This window comes from Bison bison, unplaced genomic scaffold (assembly GCF_000754665.1).
Source record: "Bison bison bison isolate TAMUID 2011002044 unplaced genomic scaffold, Bison_UMD1.0 scf7180017864068, whole genome shotgun sequence".
In the NCBI taxonomy this organism is placed as follows: Eukaryota; Metazoa; Chordata; class Mammalia; order Artiodactyla; family Bovidae; genus Bison; species Bison bison.
Genome location: NW_011494640.1, coordinates 2282007 through 2293198, shown reverse-complemented (window position 1 = coordinate 2293198; position 11192 = coordinate 2282007). Strand labels below are relative to the sequence as shown.

General features: G+C 49.2%; 2 protein-coding genes across 2 annotated transcripts in view; one reads left to right on the top strand and one right to left on the bottom strand.

The window, feature by feature from the left end:
• Nucleotides 1–214: 214 nt before the first annotated feature.
• On the top strand, nt 215–1753 carry MARCKSL1 (MARCKS-like 1). Its single transcript, XM_010836911.1, has one exon. It carries the CDS (start codon nt 394–396, stop codon nt 985–987), a length of 594 nt encoding a protein of 197 aa, XP_010835213.1. The 5' UTR covers nt 215–393; the 3' UTR covers nt 988–1753.
• A 190-nt stretch (nt 1754–1943) lies between these two features.
• The window catches only part of HDAC1 (histone deacetylase 1), a 31956-nt gene continuing 22707 nt past the window's right edge, over nt 1944–11192 (bottom strand). The window contains exons 4-14 of the mRNA XM_010836912.1: nt 9720–9794; nt 7885–8023; nt 7283–7424; nt 6115–6207; nt 4841–4949; nt 4619–4759; nt 3946–4054; nt 3717–3847; nt 3342–3494; nt 2775–2823; nt 1944–2498 (exon numbers count right to left, since the gene is read on the bottom strand). Of these exons, the coding sequence (XP_010835214.1) occupies nt 2471–2498; nt 2775–2823; nt 3342–3494; nt 3717–3847; nt 3946–4054; nt 4619–4759; nt 4841–4949; nt 6115–6207; nt 7283–7424; nt 7885–8023; nt 9720–9794 (1169 nt within the window). The 3' untranslated portion in view covers nt 1944–2470. The remainder of the gene's footprint in view (nt 2499–2774; nt 2824–3341; nt 3495–3716; nt 3848–3945; nt 4055–4618; nt 4760–4840; nt 4950–6114; nt 6208–7282; nt 7425–7884; nt 8024–9719; nt 9795–11192) is intronic.

Below are 11192 nucleotides of genomic sequence, written 5' to 3'. Positions count from 1 at the left end.
GCGAGGGCACTCCCCCCGCAGACCCGACCTCAATATCCCAAGGCCTTTTTTAAGGGAGGAGCCGCGTTGTGAGGAGAGCCTGCGGTGGGTGGGGGCCTTTTACACAAAGCCGGCGGCTGGGAAAATAGGCCGTCCAGGTGCAGGGAACAGCGCCCCGGGGCGGCTTCCCGCCCAATATCGGCTGTACGGCTCCCCCGCCCGTCCGGGATCCGCGGCCTCGGGCGGTCCTGCGCGGAATAGAGAGCGCGCCCCGGGAGAGGTGGGTGGGGGGCCCCGATACCCTAGCGCCTCCTGCCGGCCGCGGCCTCTGTATCCTTGTGCGGGGCAGGAGGGAGAGGTTTGACTGGATGCCGCTGGGGTGAGGCTACAACTAGGCTCTGGGGGTGCGGTGGAATGACTCGGGACCCCGATGTCTGGGTGGGCTGGGGGAGGGGAGTTAGAGCCCCGACCCTCATTGCGGTCTTCTCTGCCCTGCAGGAGAACGGCCACGTGAAAAGCAATGGAGACTTATCCCCCAAAGGTGAAGGGGAGTCGCCCCCCGTGAACGGAACAGAGGAGGCAGCGGGGGCCACTGGTGATGCTATCGAGCCAGCACCCCCTAGCCAGGGCGCTGAGGCTAAGGGGGAGGTCCCCCCCAAGGAGACCCCCAAGAAGAAGAAGAAATTCTCTTTCAAGAAGCCTTTCAAATTGAGTGGCCTGTCCTTCAAGAGAAATCGGAAGGAGGGTGGGGGTGATTCGTCTGCCTCCTCACCCACAGAGGAAGAGCAGGAGCAGGGGGAGATCAGTGCCTGCGGCGAGGAGGGCACTGCCCAGGAAGGGAAGGCTGCTGCCACCCCCGAGAGCCAGGAGCCTCAGGCCAAAGGGGCAGAGGCCAGCGCTGCCGCCAAGGGAGGAGACACAGAAGAGGCAGGGCCCCAGGCCGCAGAGCCATCCACTCCCTCGGGGCCAGAGAGTGACCCTGCACCAGCCAGCGAGCAGAATGAGTAGCTGGGTGGGGGCAGGTGGGTGATCTCTAAGCTGCAAAAACTGTGCTGTCCTTGTGAGGTCACTGCCTGGACCTGGTGCCCCGGCTGCCTTCCTGTGCCCAGAAAGGAAGGGGCTGTTGCCCCCTAGCCACGTTCCCTCTCCTTCTCTCCCTCCTGTGGATTCTCCCATCATCCATCTGGTCTTCCTCTTAAGGCCAGTTGAAGATGGTCCCTTGCAGTTTTCCCAAGTTAGGTTAGTGATGTGAAATGCTCCTGCCCTTGGCCCTACCTCCTTCCCTGTCCCCACCTGTGCCGAAGGCAATTGCTGGTTTTCTTCCCCAATTCTTTTCCAAGTAGGTTTTGTTTACTCCCCAATCCCTGAGCCAGATGTGGGGGTGCCTACACTCCCAAACCTTGAGTGTCCAGCCTTCCCCTGTTGAGTTTTTAGTCTCTTGTGCTGTGCCTAGTGGCACCTGGGCTGGGGAGAACACTGCCCCTGTCTAGGTTTTTATAAATGTCTTACTCAAGTTCAAACCTCCAGCTTGTGAATCAACCCTTGTCTCCTTTTTTGACTTGGTAAGCAAGTATTAAGCTTTGGGGTGGGCGGGAGGTCTGTAATGTGAAACAACTTCTTGTTGTCTTTTTTCCCCCTCCCATTGTTGTAAATAACTTTTAATGGCCAAACCCCAGATTTGTACTTTTTTTTTTTTTTTTCTAACTGCTAAAACCATTCTCTTCCACCTGGTTTTACTGTAACATTTGAAAAAGGAATAAATGTTGTCCCTTTAGTGGTGCTTTTTCATGAGTGGTCTTCTGGGGGTGAAGGTGAGAAGATTGGCCAACTTCAAGCTTTGATGGGGGGATTAAGACAGGTAAGTCTGGGGTTTCGTTGAAGGCTTACCCAGGTTCTCATGGACACCAGAAGGGCAGAGACGTGAACCCAGGGGATACTACAGAGTAGAGATGAGCTCAAGAGGGTATAGAAATGTATCATTTTATTACAAAGATTCTCACAAAAATGAAATATAGTATCTCAAAATGGAAACTAGACTACCAATCTTCACCTGCAGAACTGGGGGAAAGACAGAGAGAGGGCAGGCATGAGAACAGAACCAATCTAAAAATGGCTGATGTTACCTTAAGAGCCTAAACACAACAGGGAGTCCCTGAAGACCCAGCCACCCCTTCTCAAACGCTCAGCAAGGGCACCTTTTCAAAGCTATGAAGCAGGCACTTCAAGATTTTGTCCTATGGCTGCTTAAGTGGATCCCTTTTACCCAGTACCCATTAGGGTTCAAGAGTTTGGGAGGGACGGGTTGCAAGGCAGCTACTAGAAAAGTAATGTGTGCCCTGACCTCAGGGCCCTGGTTCCTGTCTAGTCCCTGGGGATATTTATATTTAATATATTTTTATATAAATACACAGAGAAATAGAAAATATAAAATCTGAAGGGTTGTGGGATAAAGGTAGGGATTTGGCAAGAAGCCAGAACTGGAGAGGTCTCTTCAGGCCAACTTGACCTCTTCCTTGACCCTGTGGAGAGAGCAGAAACTGGCATTAGATAAGCCACCCCAGAGGCCTTGGAAAAAGGAAAGGTACAATGACTTCCTCAGGCCCCTGGCTGCCCAGGTGACTGCTGAAGGCTGGGGCTTCCTAGCTCTGCCTAGAACTGCAGCAACTGACAGACTGGTCCCTGAAAGAGGCCTTTGTAAGCTGGACCAGCTGTCCCTGTGCTTTCCCTCTTGGTGTGGTGGGACAAAGGGGCTGGTGCTCCAATGCCAGGGAGCAGACAGACAGTTCTTTCCTCACCCTTTGGCTTCTTGCTTCTCTTCCTTGGTTTTCTCCTCTTCTGTGACTTCTAGAACATAAGAATACAGGGATGGTCAAGGGCAGCCCCCCGGAAAGACCCATGGGATCTCCTGAAACCCCTTCCCAGCATCATAGCTCAGTGGACATACAAAAGAGAAAAGTACATCCCAAGCCCTCCCAGCTAGACCTGCAGAGAACAAACAGGTTGGACCGGTTTCCCAGCCTGCTAGAGCGTAAACCCAGCGGGTGGAGGCAGCCCCCTGGGAAACTGCGGTGAAGCACTGGGAAAGGGCTTGGGTGGTATGTGAGCCGCGCCTGACCAAGGGGAGCCCAGGCATGTCCCTGGCTCTGGAACCTGGCAGGGCTCTATCAGTCAGTGAGGATGACGAATTGAGTTTCATTCTTCTGTGGGCCACTTCTGGGAACCACAGAAAGGCCCACGTAGCTGAGGGAATACCCCAAGGAGCTGACAGTGCCAAGTCGGCTCCCCGCCCCCCAGTGCCCTACATAAATTCATCTTCCAGGGCCTGGGGCTCAAGACCCAAGTCCTGGCCCAACCAAACTCACCTTTCTTCTCTTCTGGATCTTTCTCTTTCTCATCCTCTGTTTTGACTCTCTTGGCTTTCTTGAAGTTGGAAGAGTTCTTGCGCCCGCCTTCTCCCTCCTCGTCAGAGTCGGAGAACTCTTCCTCACAGGCAATTCGTTTGTCCGAGGAACAGACTGGGAAGTAGTGGGACATTCCAGTGAGAGAGCAGATTCTTTCTCTCAGCAAAGAATGCTTTTCTGCACATTCCCGCAAAAGACACCGAGGGAAGGGGACCTGGCCCTACAGGTACGAGCATTTGGGGTTCTCAACAGCTGGGCAGCTTGGAGAGAACATGGAGGCAAGTCAGAAGAGCCTACAGAGTAGGGAGGCAGAGGCCCCCGAGGTTTGGGTCTTACTTGAGATGCGCTTGTCAGGGTCTTCTTCATCCTCATCACCACTCTCCTCTGGAATGGCGTCCTCGGGGATGGCCTGCATCTGGACCCCAGGCGCGTGGGGCAGCATTCTCAGGTTCTCGAACAGCCGCTGTCTGTGGCCAATGGTAGAGAGGTTGGCTGGGCTCTGGTCAGGGACCAACCGGAGCCTGAAATGTTCAATTAGGGGTGTGTGGGGCGGGGGTATACTCACTTGATCTTTTCCAGGTACTCATTAGTGTTCTGGTTAGTCATATTGGAAGGACTGATATGAAGTTTGAAATCTGGTCCAAAGTATTCGAAGTAGTCGTTGTATGGAAGCTCTAATTGGGGTGGGGGCGGGTGAGAGAATTAAGAGATCTGGCCACCATGGAACCCCGAGAAAAGCATTTGCAGGTTTATCTGGGCCTGTCAGCCCAACTGTCAAACAGAAGCAGGCCTTCAAGATGGGGTGAGACTTGGGTACCTGTAGGATTTCAACTGTTTAAAAGCCAAAGCCATTCTCCAGGGCCCACACCAGTGGTGTCTGGGTATGTGTATGTGAGTGCCTGTGTATAAGGAGAAGGCTGAAGCCCCTGGTTTAGAAAAATTTAGGCAATATTCATTGAGAGTACTCTCCCTCACTACCCCAATTACCCTACAGAGTATGAATTCCAAAGCTGTAACTACTGATAATTCTGTCCAGACCAGAAGTCAAGGGTGAATGGACAGGGGCAGCTAAAGGACTCGGAAAAAAGCTGATGGCTATGGTCTGAAAATCACAAGAGGCTAGCAACAGAATCAGAGTCTGAAAAGGAGATGCTGCAGAGCCAGCGGGAAGGGGGTGTGAGCTCAAGCACACAGGAGCTCCAGCACCGCCCAGCCCAGTCTGGCCCTGGAGCCATTACCATTAGGGATCTCCGTGTCCAGGGCCACAGCTGTTTCATATGTCCAGCACCGGGCGACATTACGAATGGTGTAGCCACCTCCTCCCAGCATCAGCATAGGCAGGTTGAAGCTCTTCACAAATTCCACACACTTGGCATGCCCTTTGGTGGGAGAAGGGGTGCCAAGTTACAGGAGCACCCAGCAGGACCCTGCCTGCCCATCCCTATGCTACCTGGACTCACCTTTGATGGTCAGATTGAAGCAACCTAACCGATCCCCAGACAAGGAGTCAGAGCCACACTGCAAGACAACTGCACTGGGCTGGAACATCTCCATTACTTTGGACATGACCTGCAAGGACACAACCTGGTCACCACCAGCCTCAAGAAAAGCTTTTGGGGTTCAGGCGGAAAAGTGTGGGTGCAGCACTTTCCTCTGTTCCTTATTCACCACTCCTACCTTTTCACTCTGCCCCAGGCTGCGGAGTAAAGGGAGCACCAATCTGGGCTTCCCGTTTCCCTACTTAGTTCAGTTTTCCAGGAGCTTTCTAGAGCTAGCCTCCTTATCAGTTCCCCACATCCTTCCCTGCTCTCCAGGTCCAGGACCACTGGCTCCAAGAAGCTCTCCTGACCCTTAGCTGCATCTGCTCTATGCATTTGGTCCTACAGACTTTGAGCCTCACACTACAGAGCTGCCTCACTTTTGTGTATCTCATTCTCACAACTAGATTCCAATGTTACTCAGGACAGAGACTGTAACTCAGGCTTCTCTGTCACCCTTACTACAAGGTATGTTTTAATAGTAGGCACCCAGTGTTTGCTAAACTACTATGCGACCTAACTAGGTTACTACTCTAGTAATGGTTGGTTCCTTGTTGCTCACAGGTGAAAATTTAACTCCTCAGCATGGCCCTCAAAGCTCCCTTTGAAATACTAACCCCACAAGTACTTTCTACCACATCCTTCAACACCCCTCCCCGCATCATACAGGCCTACTGCTGCATACTGGCACCCCCGTGCCTCTGCTGGTGCTGCTCCCTCTGCCACCCCTCCCCTCCAGCTCCCACCTTTTTCTTCACATGAGTAACTCCTCATTTCTCAGAGTCCTGCTCAAATGTCACCACCTCTGTGAAATCACCTCTGATTACCCTTTCCCCAGCTCAGGCAGCAGTTTTTCTCTCTCGTTCCTCTGTTCATCCCTCAAAAACAGCACTAACCACATGCTATTGGGGATGTGCCTGCCTTCCACACCATGGACTATACCATGGACTGTGAAGTCTTCAAGGACACAGATCATGCCTTAGACATTCCTGTATAACAACAGTGTTGGATAAAAGATTCAGATATATACTTGGAGAAATTTTGTCCTCTCAACTGGCCATACAGCATGCAATCCAGGGTTCAAACCCATCTCATTTCCAGCCAGCCTCTCGTTGGGGAGACATCCCTGAGGTGCTTTTGCTACCCCTCCCTTAGACCAATCCCATTTACAGCCCAGTGGTGGAAACGCCACTTACCGGCTTGAAAATGGCCTCATAGGACTCGTCGTCAATCCCATCTCGGAGAGGGTAGTTAACAGCATAATACTTGCCTTTGCCAGCTCCAATATCCTAATCAAGAAGGACATTAAAATAAAACTGAAAAATGAAGCTAGGAGGAAGCTCAAGGGTAGGGGCTGGAAGGCTAAGGAAAGAGGCAGTGGTTCTAAGAGAGAGAAGCTGGGTCTATGAGGTGGGCCAGGGACAGAGCAAGTTAGCACCATTCCCCTCACTGGCGGGACAACTCTAGCTCACGTCTCTGGACAAACCACTGAGTCTGCACTCAGGCTGAGAATCATTTATGGGGCCAGAGGCTGAATATCCCACCCCCACAGCATGAGATCTCTTCCTCTGGACTGAGTTAAAGGTGGCTGGACCACAGAATTAACACCCATCCCACAGCAACCCTTTTCTAGAACACTTTACTGCTCACTCTTCTACCCCCCCACCCCACCCTCAACTCTAGGGAGGTGTAGAAGGAAAGCAGAAAGGGAAGAATTCTTCAAAATTGTAAATGCTCAGTTATTCTAACACTTGCCATAGTAAACTGACTTAATGCCACTTTTTCACCCAAGGGGCACTGGCATGACAAAGTGGATGGTTTCATTGTATCCATGCTAACACAAGCAGAAAAGTTTAATGAATTAGCTTCCAGGGATTCTTATCCTGAGGTCCATGGATGGGCTTCAGTAGGAGGAAGTTGTCTATTAACTATTCAATATCAAATCTAAAATTTCATGTACATTTCTGGGGAGAGAGCAGCTTTCTGTCAGATGGTCAAAGGGGAAGGTAACCTAAAAATACTAAGAACCCTTAAGTTGGTTCACAAAGGTCCCAATTCCTGGCCTGTGAGAGAGTACCTGATATTTCTAGCCTAAAATTCAAGCTGTCTAGGACATCTTAACAGTGTAATGCAACTCAGCCGTGGCCAGGAAGGAAGTGCAATGAGTCAGGAGGCACCCATCCCTCACAACCCTGTATGCTCCATCATTCCCTTCTTCCAGAACAAGAGAGGGAAAGAGACCATGGCAGGTGTGTGGTCTCCGAATGGCAGAAGAGGCAGGAAGTGGTTTTTGGTGACATGAGATAGGAGAGTTAGAGCTGGCAGCTGAGGGTGAGCTGGCTGGCCCCTGAAGGGAGTTCTCACCCGTAGGTCCCCAGTTCCTGGGAAGTACTCTCCATATTTATGAAAGGACACAGTCATGACTCGGTCTGTGGTATAGAAGGCCTCTTCCACGCCATCGCCGTGGTGAATATCAATGTCAATATACAGCACCCTCTGGTGATACCTAGGATCAGAAGGGGGTCAGGGGGTTCTGGGGGCTCTTTGAAAGTGGGACGCGCCAAGGGCGCCAGGTCCCAGCTTACCGGGCTGGCTGCCTCCCTCAGGTATCTCTAAGCACCAGAGACGTGGAAACTGGCTGAAGGAAGGTGGAAGAGCGGCAGGGTGTCTCCAGAGGCCTGACCAAGCCGACCAAGTCCGATCTTCCTACTCTACAGCCAGGGTCAACTCCAGCCACACAGGGACATTCTGGAGGCAGGATCTGAGCAGCACCTGCCCCTGATCTTGCCGTGGGCTCAGATCAAATCAAGGCCTCGTCAAGGAGAGGATGGCCAGAGACACTCACCAAACACATCCTAGCCGGCACGCCGCTAGGAAAAGCAAACTAGGGAGGCAAACCCGGGGGAGAGGGAAGTGGGAACCTGGCCTAAGGTGCTCCTCCAAGAGACAAGGCCAGGCAGGCATACTTTAGCAGTTCCAGGATGGCCAAGACGATATCATTGACGTAACAGAAGCCAGATGCCTCGGACTTCTTTGCATGGTGTAGGCCCCCAGCCCAATTCACAGCGATGTCCGTCTGCTGCTTATTAAGTTTCACAGCACTTGCTGGGCACCGGAAGAAAGAACACAAACCTGTCACAAAGTCCCTCTCTCCCCCTTCCCCAAAAAACCATGGGAACCCAGTGAGAGATAGGACCTGCCTATTTAACAGCTGAACTGTACAACTTACCAGCTAGCCCTCTCCCTCTGCCTACTCCAATGGGAATAAACACAATATTGGCTACTCTAAAAAAACTGTTTTCCAAACTGAAAGTGGTAAAACTCACTAGTAGGCCTTAAAATTGGTTTAGTGGGCTATGGTTAGTATATATATATATATATGTATTTTTAAATGAGATTGACTATAAAATAAAAATAGCAGAGTAACAATAAAGGTAACCACTTGTGAAACTAGCTGCAGAGCAAGAGAGGATGTGTGTGTACGAGTGCATCCATAACCTGGATTTTAAGTGTAAATGTATTTCTTACTGTGGTTCATGGTCAAAATATTTTGAAGACACCAATGTAGTAGACATAGGTTTGAAGTACAAATAGGTCCAAGAAGAAGTGAGAGAAAAATACACACCATGTGTGCAAATGCCTTTGTGTCAGTGTGACTTTAACAGCAATAAAAACATGAGGAAATCCCCTGGCAGTCCAGTGGTTAGGACTCCATGCTTCCACTGCCAAGGGCTCAAGTTCAGTCCCTGGCCAGGGAACTAAGACAGATCCTTCAAGCTGCATGGTGTAGAAAACACAAAGACAAAAAAACACCAACACAGAGCAACTTGAGTGGACTAATTATATCAACTGAAGTTGGTCCATAGCATAGAATAATCATGTAGCCATTAGATACCATGCTAAACATTATTACAGATAAATTTCAAAGATTTACTAAGTAGGGACTGCCCTGGCAGTCCAGTGGTTAGACTCAGCACTTTCACTGCCACAGACCCAGGTTTAATCCCTAGTCCAGGAACTAAGATCCTGCAAGCCACATAGCATGACCGGAAAGAAAAAAAAAAAAAAAATATATATATATATAGATTTACTAAGCAAAAAACGTAGCAGGGAGACACAAAACTATACATACACATTTTTGTAAAATACAGATGAATATATGCTTGGTCTAGATACGTGCACAAAGGAAAAAGCATGGATGTACAAATACCAAAATGGTAATGATGGGCACCCATGGACAGTGTGATTGTAGTCAGTTTTTTTCCTCTGTATACTTCTTTGTTTTCTGAGATTATATTGGGAGGTGGTAGGGAGAGGGGAGGAGAAAAACCGATGATCACAGAAAAATAAATATTTGTTAAGAAATGGTAGGGTGATCCCAGAGATAACGTAGATATTACTAATGGAAGTGGGAGATATGTGGGGAGTGTTTCTGACCTCTAAATGTAATTACCATGCTCTTTTGTAAGACACAGATGATGACACTTCCTATTTTTACAGCACTTTGCAGTTCACAAATTACTTTTATGTTCAGCATCTCAACAACCCCATGAGGTCTGCAGGGAGTTCCTGTATACAGGATGTCTTAGTAGGAAAGGACAGGCAAGGACACATATCTATACCATGTCAGACTGAACCTGGCCTCGGACTGAAGCAGAATAAAATTTTAAGGACCTAACGTAAAAACCCACAGGACCATTTTACATGGTCACAGGTCAGCCTTACTGGGACAGTGGCCTAAAAGACAGACCTCACTGGTACAGCCCAGAATAGCCCTTAATGAAGGGTATATATTCCTTACCCACAGAGCCACCAGTAGACAGCTGACAGAACTCAAACAGGCCATCAAATACGGGACAGTCCTCACCGACGTTGACTTGAAAAAACACGAAAAGGTTAGTTTCCACAATTTCCTTTTGGTTTTGTTTACATATTTATGAGCTGATGGAAAAAACACAGCATTTGGATTCAGAAGGCCTGGGTTCTTGTCCAGGCCCTCCTGCTTACTTGCTGTGAAACTGGGTCCAGTCATTTAACTTCCTTGAGCTTTGGCTCATTATCTTTAACAAGCAATAATGATATCCACCTCACCTAATTCTTGAGAAGATTAATAGAAACCTTACATGGGAAGCATTCAGCAAGTAAATAAGTACTTGGAAAATGTTGTTTCATTCCCGAGGGAGACAAATTTAGCCTCTTATTCCAGCCTGGGTTTGTTCTGGATCTTACTCCAGCTGGTCAACAAGCAAGCGAAGAGCAGAGACTATACTATCCTCCACTGATGCTTAACAACATGCCGGACACCATGCTAAGTGCTTTATTTTTATTTACCTATTTTTTTTTTAAATGCTTTAAATACTTGGTGTCGTCTATGCTCACACAACTTTCTTAGGTAGGATTTGGTCCTGTTTTATAAATGGGGAAACAGGCTCAATGAGGTAACTCCCAGTAAATGGCAGAGGCAGTATTCAAGGATTGGTCTGTCTGTCCTAAAAGCCCACGAAAATACACTCTGGCCTTTTCCCCAGTAATTTCACATACACAATCTCACTGAATCTGCCCAACAACTCCATAAAAGATGGACAGGACCAATATCAATCCCACTGTGCAAAGGAACAAACAGATGTGAAGTTAACTGACTTGCCCAAGGCTATATAACCAGGCCGTGGTAGAACCAGAGTCCAGGTGTCTTGACTCCCACAGTTCAGTGCTCTTTCTACTACAACAAATGACAACTGGAGGAAAGTTATTTCAGGCCTAAAAGGGTAAAAGTACAAACTAACACATAATGTGGAAACACATGCAAACAATAATGCAAATAAAATGAAAAAGACAGGAAGGGAAGCACATCTGAAGTCTACAGACTAGAGGAGGAACTTTACAGCTCCAAGTCTCCTCTCACAAAAAAGGAAACTGCTGAGATAGCAATGATACCCAGAAGTTAGAGGCAAGGCTGGGGCTAGATCCATGTTCTCTTGCCTCAGCCTTCACACTGCATCCACTATTATCAATAAAAATGGAGCAAAGACGGGGAGCCCTAGGGTGAGGAGGGTAGGAGAGCCCAGCTTAGACTGTGGTGACCTGTTGAGCCACAGCTGAAGCTCAAGGTTTGCAGCCGCCGCAAGAGTTACCAATCCTAGTCCTACCCTAAACTTGGGAGGGGGCTCTGATCTGGAGCCCTGCCAAGAACAGTGCTACGAGGAAGGATGGTGTGCATAAGGGGGCAAGCAGAAGGTGGCCCTCTCCCTCATTTCCCAGGTAAACACTGGGAGGC

Bases quoted from the DNA above. Each gene is read 5' to 3' on its own strand.
- MARCKSL1 (XM_010836911.1), top strand. From the start codon at position 394: ATGACTCGGGACCCCGATGTCTGGGTGGGCTGGGGGAGGGGAGTTAGA.